The following is a 13258-nucleotide window of genomic DNA, read 5'->3' as shown; positions in this document are numbered from 1 at the left end:
GCCTCTGCCTGGTTGACAGACAGAGGCGTGGGCGGGTGGCGGCGACAGAGCGTGGTGGGGGCGGTGCTTGCAAAACGGGGTGGGTCAGCAGCATTTTTTGGAGTGGCTCCGTGACGACACGCACAGACGCTCCGATTAGGAATATGGCGGCGGCCCACACGCATGCGCAGTTTAGCTGCGGCTACAGGGGGTCATCCACAGTTGCTACGACTGCAATTAAATTGCCACTGGGCAGGCCATTAGCATGGTGGGCGGCCGTGGCCTGCGATGGGCAGCCCCCAGTATGCGAAAGGATTGCAGATTCTGCTACACAACAGAATCTGCAATCCTTACTGAAAAAAACCCCAATGCCTCCATTTATTACACAGATTTGCTGCAACAAGATCCCAATAACATACTATATACATGAATAAAGTATTTACTGTATTAGAGATTAAGGAGCCTATTTATCACCATCCGCATACAGGATGTGGATGACAGGTGATAAAATCGCCCGAAGCTCTGTCCCTGCGATGATTCTCCGCAGCATTATCGGGGTATTATGTCCTGCTGCGCATGTGCCGCCCCCCACCGACATCGCCGCTACCAATGCCACCCGGTCGACCCCCATTGCAACTACCCCCACATGCGCTTCGGACACCCCCCCTCAAGAAGATCAATATACTCACCAGTCCAGGGAGCCGGTCCGCGCTGGTCCTGCTGGGCTGTCCGGCGCCGGATCCTGTGCGCTGCGGTGACCCCCGGTGCTGTAAAGTGTGCTGCCGCTTTGCAGCGTCACTTTACTGCACCGGGGTCACATTGCAGCACATGGGGGACCCGGCACCCGGCAGCGCTCACCGAGGCAGCGGACACCGGCTCCCTGGACAGGTGAGTATGTTTTTGTTTTGTTTACTTTTTAAACTGTGATCAGCTTGTGTCTCCATCGGACACACATAGCTGATCACTCTGCCGGGTCCACGCTCAGCTTTCTCAGCCAGGGGCAGAGACAGCTGGGCAAATGGCACATTATCGCAGTGCTGCCCTGTGAGCTGGCGAGATTATCACAGGGCGCACTGCAGTATTTTTTCACATTTTTTTTTTTAGTAAATTTGGCCACGTCACATTTCCCATTATAAGTATGGGGAATGCGATGTGGGTTACTGAAAAAAAGTGAAAAAAGGGTTTGGGCCAGTTTTTCATGAAAACTGCTCCAAATGCCCTTTAATACATTCAGGTGATACTAAAATAAGTGAAAAGGGTGTGAAAACAGAAAACCCCCCTTTTCCACATTATTTTAGTAAAAATAATGTTAATAAATAGACCCCTAATTATTTATATCTGTAGCAATATTTAACTAGGTGAAACATCACAGACATGGAGATCAATGTAAACAAAAAAAAGGGGAAATTAAATACATGTAATAATAATAATAATAATAATAATAATATTGAAAATTGTTTATCAATCACAATATATAATAAATGATATAATTAAAATTATCTAATAAATAATATAAGCATATAAATCACATAGTAAATATAAAATATTATTATTAATATTATCACTATCACAATAATAATAATAATAATAATAATAATAATAATCCTCCTCATTATAATCATATACTGTACATTCATAACCCAAAATACCTTAGCAGGTGCCTGCAGTATACGTTTCTGTCCAGCAGATGGCGCTGCTCCGTCACATTCCAATATGAGTGGGCGGAGCCTATACCCACGTGTTGGGCATTTAATTTAAAGAGACAACAGCTCGGAGATCGTCCTGAAAGTGACAGCCCTGCTCGCCTGCAGCAGTGAGAGGACCGGGCATCTCTAGGAGAAAGTGGCAGGGGGACCAGTGAGCATCACCTGGGGACTGCACCTGCCCACGGAGAGCAGGAAGGGGACGAGGCAGGGAAGGGGACGAGGCAGCATCACAGGCAGCCCCATATACTCTCTACAACAGCTTAACAGGGGAACCTCCAGTGTACAGAATGATCAGTGTCCAGTAGCTGGCATTGTGCTGTGCGATGGGAGAGAGATGACATAGGCATGCTCCTGCTGACCTGCTATCAGTGTAGTTTCCCTTCTCTCTGCACATTGCCTGGCACAGGAGGGGTGGAGTGCAGGCTGAGATCAGAGCTGGGGGGATCATTGTAGGTACTATAGGTATGTGGAGATATAGGATATAATTATACACCTGCAGGAGGACAGGAAGAAAGGCAGCAGTCACTCCAACCCCAGCCCAAGGATGTGATCTGCCTGTGCCAGGACCTGAAGATGTGTGACTGAGGACTGCTCCAGGTCAGCAGGGTTCCAGCCATCATTGACCTGGGAGAAGACTATGCAGGACTGAGAGCTCCACAGCATCACCTGTCATCCTCCCATCAGCTGGGACTCAGTTCCTGCCATGCAGAACAAGGCAGTAACAGTGATTGTGTTCCTGAAATGGATTGTCTCAGTGCACTCAGGTAAGTGCGCGCTCAGCCCTGCTGCAGCCACTTTAGGGTCACATCAGGGGACCCTCAGCATCAGGGCTCACCGGCGGCTGTCAGAGCTTGCCAGGTGTGATACTGGAGGGGGTGGATGGTGCCCCATCAGCAGTTACATGCTTCTGTGTCTGGTATATGTGTATTGTATTGTCTTTATTGTATGTATTGGTGCCTGTCGCTGTATGGTCTGTATACAGACGGTGACATGGACCAATCACACCTATGTTGCAGAGATCTGATTCAGTGCTGGTGAACAGATCGATGGATAGGAGACAGATCCGAGGTGGATAAATTGATGGTAGATATGGGAGGGATATATAGATATCAGATGGATGTATAGATATTAGATACTAGTTACCTGCCCTTCAAAATGACAGAACAATATGATAGTAATGTTAGCGGCCGCCGGCACACAAAACACTTGAATGTCCCCCATAGAGGTGAGGAGCAGCGTTAGCCTTTTATTATATAGGATTAGATGGATGTCTAGATATTAGATAGATAGAATAATGTATAGATTTTAGATACATAGATAGATGTATAGATAGACAGATAAATAGATATCAGATGATTGATAGATAGTATAGCTATTAGATTAATAGATATTAGATAGATGTATAGTTATTAGATTATTACATAGATTACTATATATTATTATATAAATATATATGATTGATAGATATTAGATGGATGGATGTATAGAGAGATAGATAGATAAACAAACAAACAAACAAACAAACAAACAGATAAGAGATAGATGTATAGATATTAGATATATATGAGATGAATGATTGATAGATAATAGATAATATATATTAGATAGATATGATTAATAGATATTAGATTTTAGCTAGATATGAGATGATTGATATACAGATAACAATATTATAGATCGAAAGATAATAGATAATATAGATGATAGATATGATTAATAGATAGTACATAGATGTATAGATTTTACACAGATAGATTTTACATTAACACAAGAAGTCCCAGCCTCTGGCATACAAGCATGCTGAGACTTCTAGTTCCAGAGCAGCTACTAAGCCACACTTTTCCCTAGTGCCAGTGATAGTTCTCAGCACTTGCTATTGGGCAGAAGAGCTAGCAATCTTCTAGATGTACGTTTACAGAAGCAGCACTACCTGTCAGGGTATTCTGCAGCCATACGGTACAGTCTGTGTGATGGGCAGCCATCCACTTATGGGGTGTTAGTGATGCACTATCCCAGTGTGTGTGACTTTCCATAGATAGATCCGGTGATATCGTATTTCTCTCCCTGATGCGTTTTCCTCTGCTATGGACGTAAAATCCCGGAAAATGACTCGCAATCAATACTACAGAGATGTATAGATTATCTGTTACAGAAAGCAGACACACCAGACATATGGATAAAGTATCAGAGTACAGTGCGCCTTGCAGTTGCACCATCTAATGTCACATGCATAAAAGGGGGTATTCAGAGCCATTGCTTTCATTAATCCCATTGTTATCAGTGGGATACAGTCATTTACCAAACTCGGAAGAGCTGGAGCTACCCACTTTATCCCTATGGAGGCGTTACCGCTAGGGAGAGATCTTCTGGCCCCTCCCCCAGGCTCCTCCCCATACGGTTATTGCGATTTCTCTGCGCGGCGTAAGATAAGGAATAAGAGAGTGATAAAGTGGACGGAGATAACGTACCAGCCAATCCGCTCCTACCTGCCATGTTACAGGCTGTGTTTGACAAATGATAGGAGCTGATTGGTTGGTACTTTATCTCTCGCTAAGGCTTAGTACAAAGACCCCAATACTTTTTAGGGCCCCACTGCCACCAATTATAAATAGACCACAAAGTGCCCACAATAATGGGGAGTGAGAAAGGGGATATAGCTACGAAATCTCATTGGTTTTAAAATTTAAAGGGACATTACAAAAGAAAGAGACAGTAAATGTGTGATCAGTTGCTATGGGATACAGCAACATTTTCCCATGCACCAATTGTTCTTGGATGTTCTACAGTGAGAAACTCAGGTGGTAGGATGTAGGGTTGTCAACTGATGGTGTAAATGAGCAGATGTACTGGTGGCGCCCACGCATGGGCAGACCAAGGCCTACAGCGACCACTGGGGCTTTGCCACAGATATTCACCATCAGTGGCCTCCCTTCGATGGTGAAGCTAACCACCGATGGTCAGTGGCCAACTCTAATAGCGTGTTCTTCCATGACAGTCACAGGCAACACCAGATGCTTTACCATTGGTGGCTTCCCACCGGTGGTGAAACCACTCACCACCTCCATAAAACCATCGATGGCCAACCCTAAGTAATGCTTGGAACCCCGAGTCAATGGGGAGGGGGGAGGGGCTCACTACCCACCCTGGACCCATAAACTCTATTAACCTTTCCGCCGACATTGCATCAATCACTGGGAGAACGTCAGCGGCGTCCTTTTCCCAGAGATATGTGCATACACAGTGCTGCAGCCTACGTGGTGCATGTGCCAACATGAGGGGAAGGGGGCTTGCATGCCGGACCCCTCCTTTGGTAAAGTGCCCCTTAATGTTGTGACATCTTTTTTTCAATCTGGGAAATTTTGTATTAAATGTCAAATCAAAAATTGTGGTTGGAAGTAGTATAGTGCTGTATATTAGCTGAGCCGTAGGTAAGGTCATGCCACATGTGCCACCAACAGTGGTGACTATTATTGCCAACACCAAATGTGTGCGTACATACGGGGGCAGCGTTGTCTCTCGCTAAGGGCACTAAACGGTCTCTGGGTAATCTTCCCGGACGGCTGACGCTTGTGAGCCTCCTGGAGAATCTGGGAGAGTAGGAAAGTGTCGGAAGTGCGATGGGCGCTTCCTTCCAAAGGATGACTGCCAGCTATTGCTCACTGTACAGACACTGGCCCGTTGGAGCGGTTACCGCTGTGGTCAGCATCGCTGGGGTATCACTGCAGCATTCTTATCACTGATTTGTGAAAAATCTGTGCCTGATCTTAAATACTGCCGTCAGCTCTTTAATGCCGGTTTCCAAGATATTATTCTGATGAGGAAGAATTGGTGACTGATAAATGTTGTCAGCATCACAGATGTTTGGATGACAATGATGGATTGTCTTCCATTTTAATTGGCTATGTCAGGAAAAGTGATTCATTATCAAAGTACGGTGAAAGCCATCTGGCAGCCGTAACAAAGCGACGCGACCCAAACGCCTTCCATCTGCTGTGATGATGCCTCTTTTTTTTTTTTCAACTAATGGATTACATAAACTTCTAATTAGGAAAAGTGCAAGAGGCCGTTCTGCTGGTTAAATCAATATTCTAGACCAGTGGTTCTCAAACTCGGTCCTCAGGACCCCACACAGTGCATGTTTTGCAGGTAACCCAGCAGGTGCACAGGTGTATTAATTACTCACTGACACATTTTAAAAGGTCCACAGGTGGAGCTAATTATGTCACTTGTAATTCTGTGAGGAGACCTGCCAAACATGCAGCGTGTGGGGTCCTGAGGACCGAGTTTGAGAACCTGTGTTCTATACAACCTGTCGGTATACTACTGTAGGACCTAATGACATCACTCAGTGGCGGCGTGTGTTTGTGTGTGTTGGCAATGAATATGATCTTGGCCAAGTTTGGGTGAGATGATGACATTGCAGCATACACGGGGTATTGAACAGACTGGTGAAGCACATTGGCTTAAGGCAGGGACGAATGGGGGCTAAAACTAGGCCCTGGCAAACTGAGAAATTGGGCGTGGCTACATGTCATGGGGAGTGGCCTCGCGGTACATCATGTCTAAGCATGCTGGCCCGGCTAAGTGCCAGGAGAAGGAGCTGCTCAACCAGGCCTCCAGACTGCCATCAAGCCATCGGTCTTTGTGGCATTTGCCAGATGGCGAGTCCGGCCGTGGCTCAAGGCGTAAGTAGCTGACTAGAACAAAGAAGTTTCATGAAGTATTTGGAATAATCGCTCTACCAGATATGTGGGAGACATTGCCTGTGCCACGTGGAGGAAGCCACTGTTACTGTGAAACCGAGACATCCAGAGAGATAAAACACCATTAAGTCACCATTACAGGATTGCAGATTATCAATCAGGTTTCAGTAACAATTCTACCACAGCCTCATTCCTCCCAAATGTCCCAACTTAGGTGTGGCCATCCTAATTTCACACTGCCTGAGGGCGCGACCCCCTCCTTAGGGGTCAGTCATTTGGTGAAGCAAGATCATGGATGAACTTGGGTGCTTGGTTGATTTCCGTGGAAACTACACCAAGATTACTGCCAACCAGTGTGGGTGGTCCTGGCACACCCCTGCCCCCTCCTTTATATAGGGGCCCTGTTCTTTGCATGTCCTCACTAATGGGTGGCCAAGTCCCTCTGTAGTGGCTGGAAACACCCCCGCTGATGGCTGGCCACACCCCTTAAGCGTGGGCCCCCACCGCTGCAATCTCCTGTAGGCTTTTCATACCCCAGGTAACAGTTTCCATAGACTGACAGAAGCAATTTTCAGTCTTTTTATCACTTTCTACTACATCAGTCTTAGCCTTAGTAACAGCTGATGTGGAACTACAAGTCTCAGCATGCCCTGCCAGCCGCAGGTTGCCTGCTTATTTTCAAGTTGGTTTTGCCTTTTTAATGCTTGCCGCTTTCAATCTACAGACTGTCTCACTAGATACTAGCCCGGGCTTGCACCTCGCAGGTATTGCATAATGGCCATATTCTTTCTGACTTACAATCACATTTTTGGGGGATTTTTACACATAGAGTTTTGCTGATGTTTCCATCAATCCTTTACCGTAGAATAAGATGTATGCGATCCTTATCTCTGGACACTCCAGGCAGCAGCTGTCCCGGCCGGGCAGGACATGTGGTACAGTTATGCATCCGCACTGCACATCTGTATGGAAACAGGGAAGCCCAACATAGGCCCTCATTCCGAGTTGTTCGCTCGCAAGCTGTTTTTAGCAGATTTACTCACGCTAAGCCGCCGCCTACTGGGAGTGAATCTTAGCATCTTAAAATTGCGAACGAAAGATTCGCAATATTTCGATAAGACATCTCTGTGCAGTTTCTGAGTAGCTCGAGACTTACTCTGCCAGTGCGATCAGTTCAGTGCTTGTCGTTCCTGGTTTGACGTCACAAACACACCCAGCGTTCGCCCAGACACTCCTCCGTTTCTCCAGCCACTCCCGCGTTTTTCCCAGAAACGGTAGCGTTTTTTCCCACACGCCCCTAAAACGGCCTGTTTCCGCCCAGAAACACCCACTTCCTGTCAATCACATTACGATCAACAGAACGATGAAAAAACCGTGAGTAATATTCCTAACTGCATAGCAAATTTACTTGGCGCAGTCGCAGTGCGAACATTGCGCATGCGCATTAAGCGGACAATCGCTGCGATGCGAAGAAAATTACCGAGCGAACAACTCGGAATGACTACCATAATCCGATGTTCCTGAACTGACACACAGCAAACTATTGTGATTAAATAAAAACAAAGTCCAGGTTCCCATATCCCGGTACATCTCCTCCCACTTCCCAGGCAGGGTGCAGGGACAGATGTTGCATGTTTTCAATTCTCTGTTCCATATAAAAATTCATGTTATCACTTGACTCATCCATCCTGCATTTTAATATATGTGGAAAGCCTGCGTTCTCACTGGCCGCTCCCAGCCCCCTGACCGGTGCGCGCCCTACAGCTGGTTCCTTTCATGCGTGCCCATTTGTGACCAACTGTACAATGTAGGTTCTCTTACTGTATATAATTAGCAATTCTTATTTTCTATCCTACTTAATTTGAATGCAAAAATGACTTTATTACCATGTTCAACTTTATAGTCTAGTTAGTCCGTCCATAACAACTTTAGTTAATCTGAAAATGATCATGTTATTTTGTGCACACTGCCATTTTTCGGTGAAAGACCATCTCACAGCCCTTCTCAGTGCAGAAGAATAACACTGGTGGTCATTCCAAGTTGATCGCTAGCTGCATTTGTTTGCAGCGCAGCGATCAGGCTAAAAAACGGCAGTTCTACGCATGCGTATGCTGCGCAATGCGCATGCGCGACGTACGGGCACAACGAACGATGCTGTTTTGCACAGGGTCTAGCAACGCATTTCAGTCGCACTGGTTGCTGCAGAGTGATTGACATGAAGTGGGCGTTTCTTGGTGGCAACTGACCGTTTTCAGGGAGTGTTCGGAAAAATGCAGGCGTGCCAGGGAAAACGCAGGCGTAGCTAGACGAGCGCTGGGCGGGTGTGTGACGTCAAATTCGGAACTGAATAGTCTGAAGTGATCGCAAGCGCTGAGTATGTTTTGAGCTACTCTGAAACTACACAACATTTTTTTGCAGGCGCTCTGCGATACAACCGTTCGCACTTCTGCTAAGCTAAAATACACTCCCAGTGGGCGGCGGCATAGCGTTTGTACGGCTGCTAAAAACTGTTAGCGGGTGATCAACTCGGAATGACCCCCATTATCCATCGTCACCATGAACTCAACCCGTTTAAACTAAAATCCGCCAGCCTGCATCTGCTTGTAATGATTTCTCATCCACTGACACACTCATAGCTCACTCATTTCCACTTTACATTTCCATTAGGATACACAGTGAATATTGGGGGTCATTCCGACCTGATCGTATGCTAGATTTTTCCGCTGCGGCGCGATTAGGTGAAAACTGTGCATGCGTACAAAGCGGATCGTTGCTGAGCGATGGATTTAACGAAGAATCCATTCGCACGGGCGTTCGCAAGTAGATTGACAGGAAGAAGGCGTTTGTGGGTGTCAACTGACCGTTTTCTGTGAGTGGTTGGAAAAACGCAGGCGTGTCCAGGCGTTTGCAGGGCGGGTGTCTGACGTCAATTCCGGCCCCGGACAGGCTGAAGTGATCGCAGCGGCTGAGTAAGTTCTGGCCAACTCAGAAACTGCACAAAACTTTTTGGAACCGCTCGGCTGCACAAGCATTCGCACACTTACAAAGTGAAAATACACTCCCCTATAGGCGGCGACTATCTGATCGCAGCACTGCAAAAAGTAGCTAGCGAATGATCAACTTGGAATGACTCCCATAGTAATAGACAGGGGGTGCAATAGTCTGCAGTGGGTGCAATAGTCCACAGTGCTACTAAGTTTGTATAATTATAAACCCAAAATTTGCGCAGTTCTAAGGACATCTTGCTAATAACTACAAATAAAATAGGGATCGGGGTCTCAAACATTACATACTTTGCAAATCTCATGGAGTTCTTAATGAGCACATGATAATGTATTATTATAAATCTAAACCCACTCTGTATCTATGGGGGTCATTCCGAGTTGTTCGCTCGTTGCCGATTTTTGCAACGGAGCAATTAAGGCGAAAATGCGCATGCGCATGGTACGCAGTGCGCATGCGCTAAGTATTTTAGCACAAAACTTAGTAGATTTACTCACGTCCGAACGAAGAATTTTCATCGTTCAAGTGATCGGAGTGTGATTGACAGGAAGTGGGTGTTTCTGGGCGGAAACTGACCGTTTTCTGGGAGTGTGCGGAAAAACGCAGGCATGCCAGGATAAAACGCGGGAGTGTCTGGAGAAACGGGGGATTGGCTGGCCGAATGCAGGGCGTGTTTGTGACGTCAAACCAGGAACGAAACGGCCTGAGCTGATCGCAGTGTAGGAGTAAGTCTCGAGCTACTCAGAAACTGCTAAGAATTTTCTATTCGCAATTCTGCTAATCTTTCGTTCGCAATTCTGCTAAGCTAAGATACACTCCCAGAGGGCGGCGGCCTAGCGTGTGCAATGCTGCTAAAAGCAGCTAGCGAGCGAACAACTCGGAATGACCCCCAATATTGTGTCTAGTCTTGGAGCGGTGCACAGAATAAGCCCCTCCCTGATGTGTAAGCCAATCCCCCAGTCACACAAACTCCGCCCTAATCCATCCAGTCTTGCCTCCTTCCCAATTTACCATGCCTGCGTTCTGTGACCATTAACATTGTCAGCCAAACTTTACCTACCGTTCCTAATTACCAGGGATAGTTCCAAGTGTTTAAAGATTTATTCCTGGTAAAGTCCCTGCTTTTGAGCAGTGACTAACTGCACAATACAATCACATTCACTTTGCATGTAAGATGTAATTCTGATCTATGATAATTATTTATGATGCTGAAAGATAAATTATCACATTCAATAAACCCGACACGATGGGTGTTGTAGTGCTACAAGGTGGACAGAGACATCGGTGGTCATTCCGAGTTGTTCGCTCGCTAGCAGTTTTTAGCAGCCGTGCAAATGCTATGCCGCCGCCCACTGGGAGTGTATTTTAGCTTAGCAGAAGTGCGAACGAAAGGATCGCAGAGCGGCTACAAAATTATTTTGTGCAGTTTCAGAGAAGCTTCAGACCTACTCAGCGCTTGCGATCACTTCAGACTGTTCAGTTCCTGCTTTGACGTCACGAACACACCCTGCGTTCGCCCAGCCACGCCTGCATTTTTCCTGGCACGCCTGCGTTTATTCGAACACTCCCTGAAAACGGTCAGTTGACACCCAGAAAAGCCCTCTTCATGTCAGTCACTCTGCGGTCAGCAGTGCGACTGAAAAGCTTCGCTAGACCTTGTGTGAAACTACATCGTTCGTTGTAATAGTACGACGCGCATGTGCATTGCGCCGCATACGCATGCGCAGAAGTGCCATTTTTTTGCCTGATCGCTGCACAGCGAACGACAGCAGCTAGCGATCAACTCGGAATGACCACCATCATCCGGTGTAACTGGCGGAAATGTACCGGCCCAGAATCTGAGCGTTTTGCAAGATGATAGGAATAGGAGCACATTCTAGCGTCACAGTGATGCTGTTACTGTACTCTGTGTGTAAGTAGGTGTTCCATAGATTTGTGGTTACAGAGTTGCTAGTGTGTCACTTGGGTAGGATGAGGTTAATGCAGCAGGCGGGTTCCCTGGCTGATCCCCGGAGTTATGAGACAGGATGCTGGCGGTCTCAGCTGCTGCTGTCAGGGGATCAGTGTATGCAACAACAGCTCCCAAAGAGATAAGGCTGATTTCCCTGTCATCAGCACTTTATTAATTATTGAAGATCTGTCGCTGTATGTCAGCCGTCTGCCCCCTATCCCTCTGTGCCAAGCGCACAGCACAAGCTGGCATGGTGACCCGTGACTCTGGGCTGAACCAGCCAGGGCATAGCACTGTCATCAAAAAGCCATTTTACAATCTCTTATATTGATTACTGTAGATTGTAAGCTCTGTTGACCAGATCCAGTGACCTATTATGACGTGATAGTGTAGGAGAGGACAGGATGTGAGGAGAGGAATGGAGGAGGCAGGAAGCCACAGACTGAGAGTTATATAGTGGGAGGAGCAGTGTCCCCAGCAGCACAGAGTATATCAGGAGATGAGTGATGTGTCAGTGAGGACAGGGCTGCATGTGACAGGGGAAGTGACATGATGTGAGGAGGGGAATGGAGGAGGCAGGAAGCCACAGACTGAGAGTTATATAGTGGGAGGAGCAGGGTCCCCAGCAGCACAGAGTATATCAGGAGATGAGTGATGTGTCAGTGAGGACAGGGCTGCATGTGACATGATGTGAGGAGGGGAATGGAGGCAGCAGGAAGCCACAGACTGAGAGTTATATAGTGGGAGGAGCCCCAGCAGCACAGAGTATATCAGGAGATGAGTGATGTGTCAGTGAGGACAGGGCTGCATGTGACAGGGGTAGTGACATGATGTGAGGAGGGGAATGGAGGCAGCAGGAAGCCACAGACTGAGAGTTATATAGTGGGAGGAGCAGGGTCCCCAGCAGCACAGAGTATATCAGGAGATGAGTGATGTGTCAGTGAGGACAGGGCTGCATGTGACAGGGGCAGTGACATGATGTGAGGAGAGGAATGGAGGCAGCAGGAAGTCACAGACTGAGAGTTATATAGTGGAGGAGCAGGGTGTCCAGCAGCACAGAGTATATCAGGAGATGAGTGATGTGTCAGTGAGGACAGGGCTGCATGTGACAGGGCAGTGACCTGATGTGAGGAGGGGAATGGAGGCAGCAGGAAGCCACAGACTGAAAGTTATATAGTGGGAGGAGCAGGGTCCCCAGCAGCACAGAGTATATCAGGAGATGAGTGATGTGTCAGTGAGGACAGGGCTGCATGTAACAGTGGCAGTAACATGATGTGAGGAGGGGAATGGAGGCAGCAGGAAGCCACAGACTGAGAGATATATAGTGGGAGGAGCAGGGTCCCCAGCAGCACAGAGTATATCAGGAGATGAGTGATGTGTCAGTGAGGACAGGGCTGCATGTGACAGGGGCAGTGACATGATGTGAGGAGAGGAATGGAGGCAGCAGGAAGTCACAGACTGAGAGTTATATAGTGGAGGAGCAGGGTGCCCAGCAGCACAGAGTATATCAGGAGATGAGTGATGTGTCAGTGAGGACAGGGCTGCATGTGACAGGGCAGTGACCTGATGTGAGGAGGGGAATAGAGGCAGCAGGAAGCCACAGACTGAAAGTTATATAGTGGGAGGAGCAGGGTCCCCAGCAGCACAGAGTATATCAGGAGATTAGTGATGTGTCAGTGAGGACAGGGCTGCATGTGACAGGGGCAGTGACATGATGTGAGGAGGGGAATAGAGGACAGGGCTGTATGTGACAGGGGCAGTGACATGATGTGAGGAGGGGAATGGAGGAGGCAGGAAGCCACAGACTGAAAGTTATATAGTGGGAGGTATATAGTGGGAGGAGCAGTGTCCCCGGCAGCACAGAGTATATCAGGAGATGAGTGATGTGTTAGTGAGGACAGGGCTGCATGTGACAG

General features: G+C 47.3%; 1 protein-coding gene across 2 annotated transcripts in view; it reads left to right on the top strand.

The window, feature by feature from the left end:
* The first annotated feature begins 1729 nt into the window (after positions 1-1729).
* Positions 1730-13258, top strand: part of LOC134958522 (netrin-4-like) — an 89078-nt gene continuing 77549 nt past the window's right edge. Inside the window, exon 1 of one of the 2 annotated variants that reach the window (XM_063941187.1) lies at positions 1730-2449. In XM_063941187.1, the coding sequence (XP_063797257.1) occupies positions 2389-2449 (61 nt within the window). In that variant the 5' untranslated portion in view covers positions 1730-2388. The remainder of the gene's footprint in view (positions 2450-13258) is intronic. The other variant, XM_063941186.1, reaches the window with a different exon arrangement.

The sequence above is a fragment of the Pseudophryne corroboree genome, chromosome 9 (assembly GCF_028390025.1).
Source record: "Pseudophryne corroboree isolate aPseCor3 chromosome 9, aPseCor3.hap2, whole genome shotgun sequence".
Lineage (NCBI taxonomy): Eukaryota > Metazoa > Chordata > Amphibia > Anura > Myobatrachidae > Pseudophryne > Pseudophryne corroboree.
Note: the sequence above shows the minus strand (reverse complement) of the source record. Positions and strands in the feature narration are given on the sequence as shown.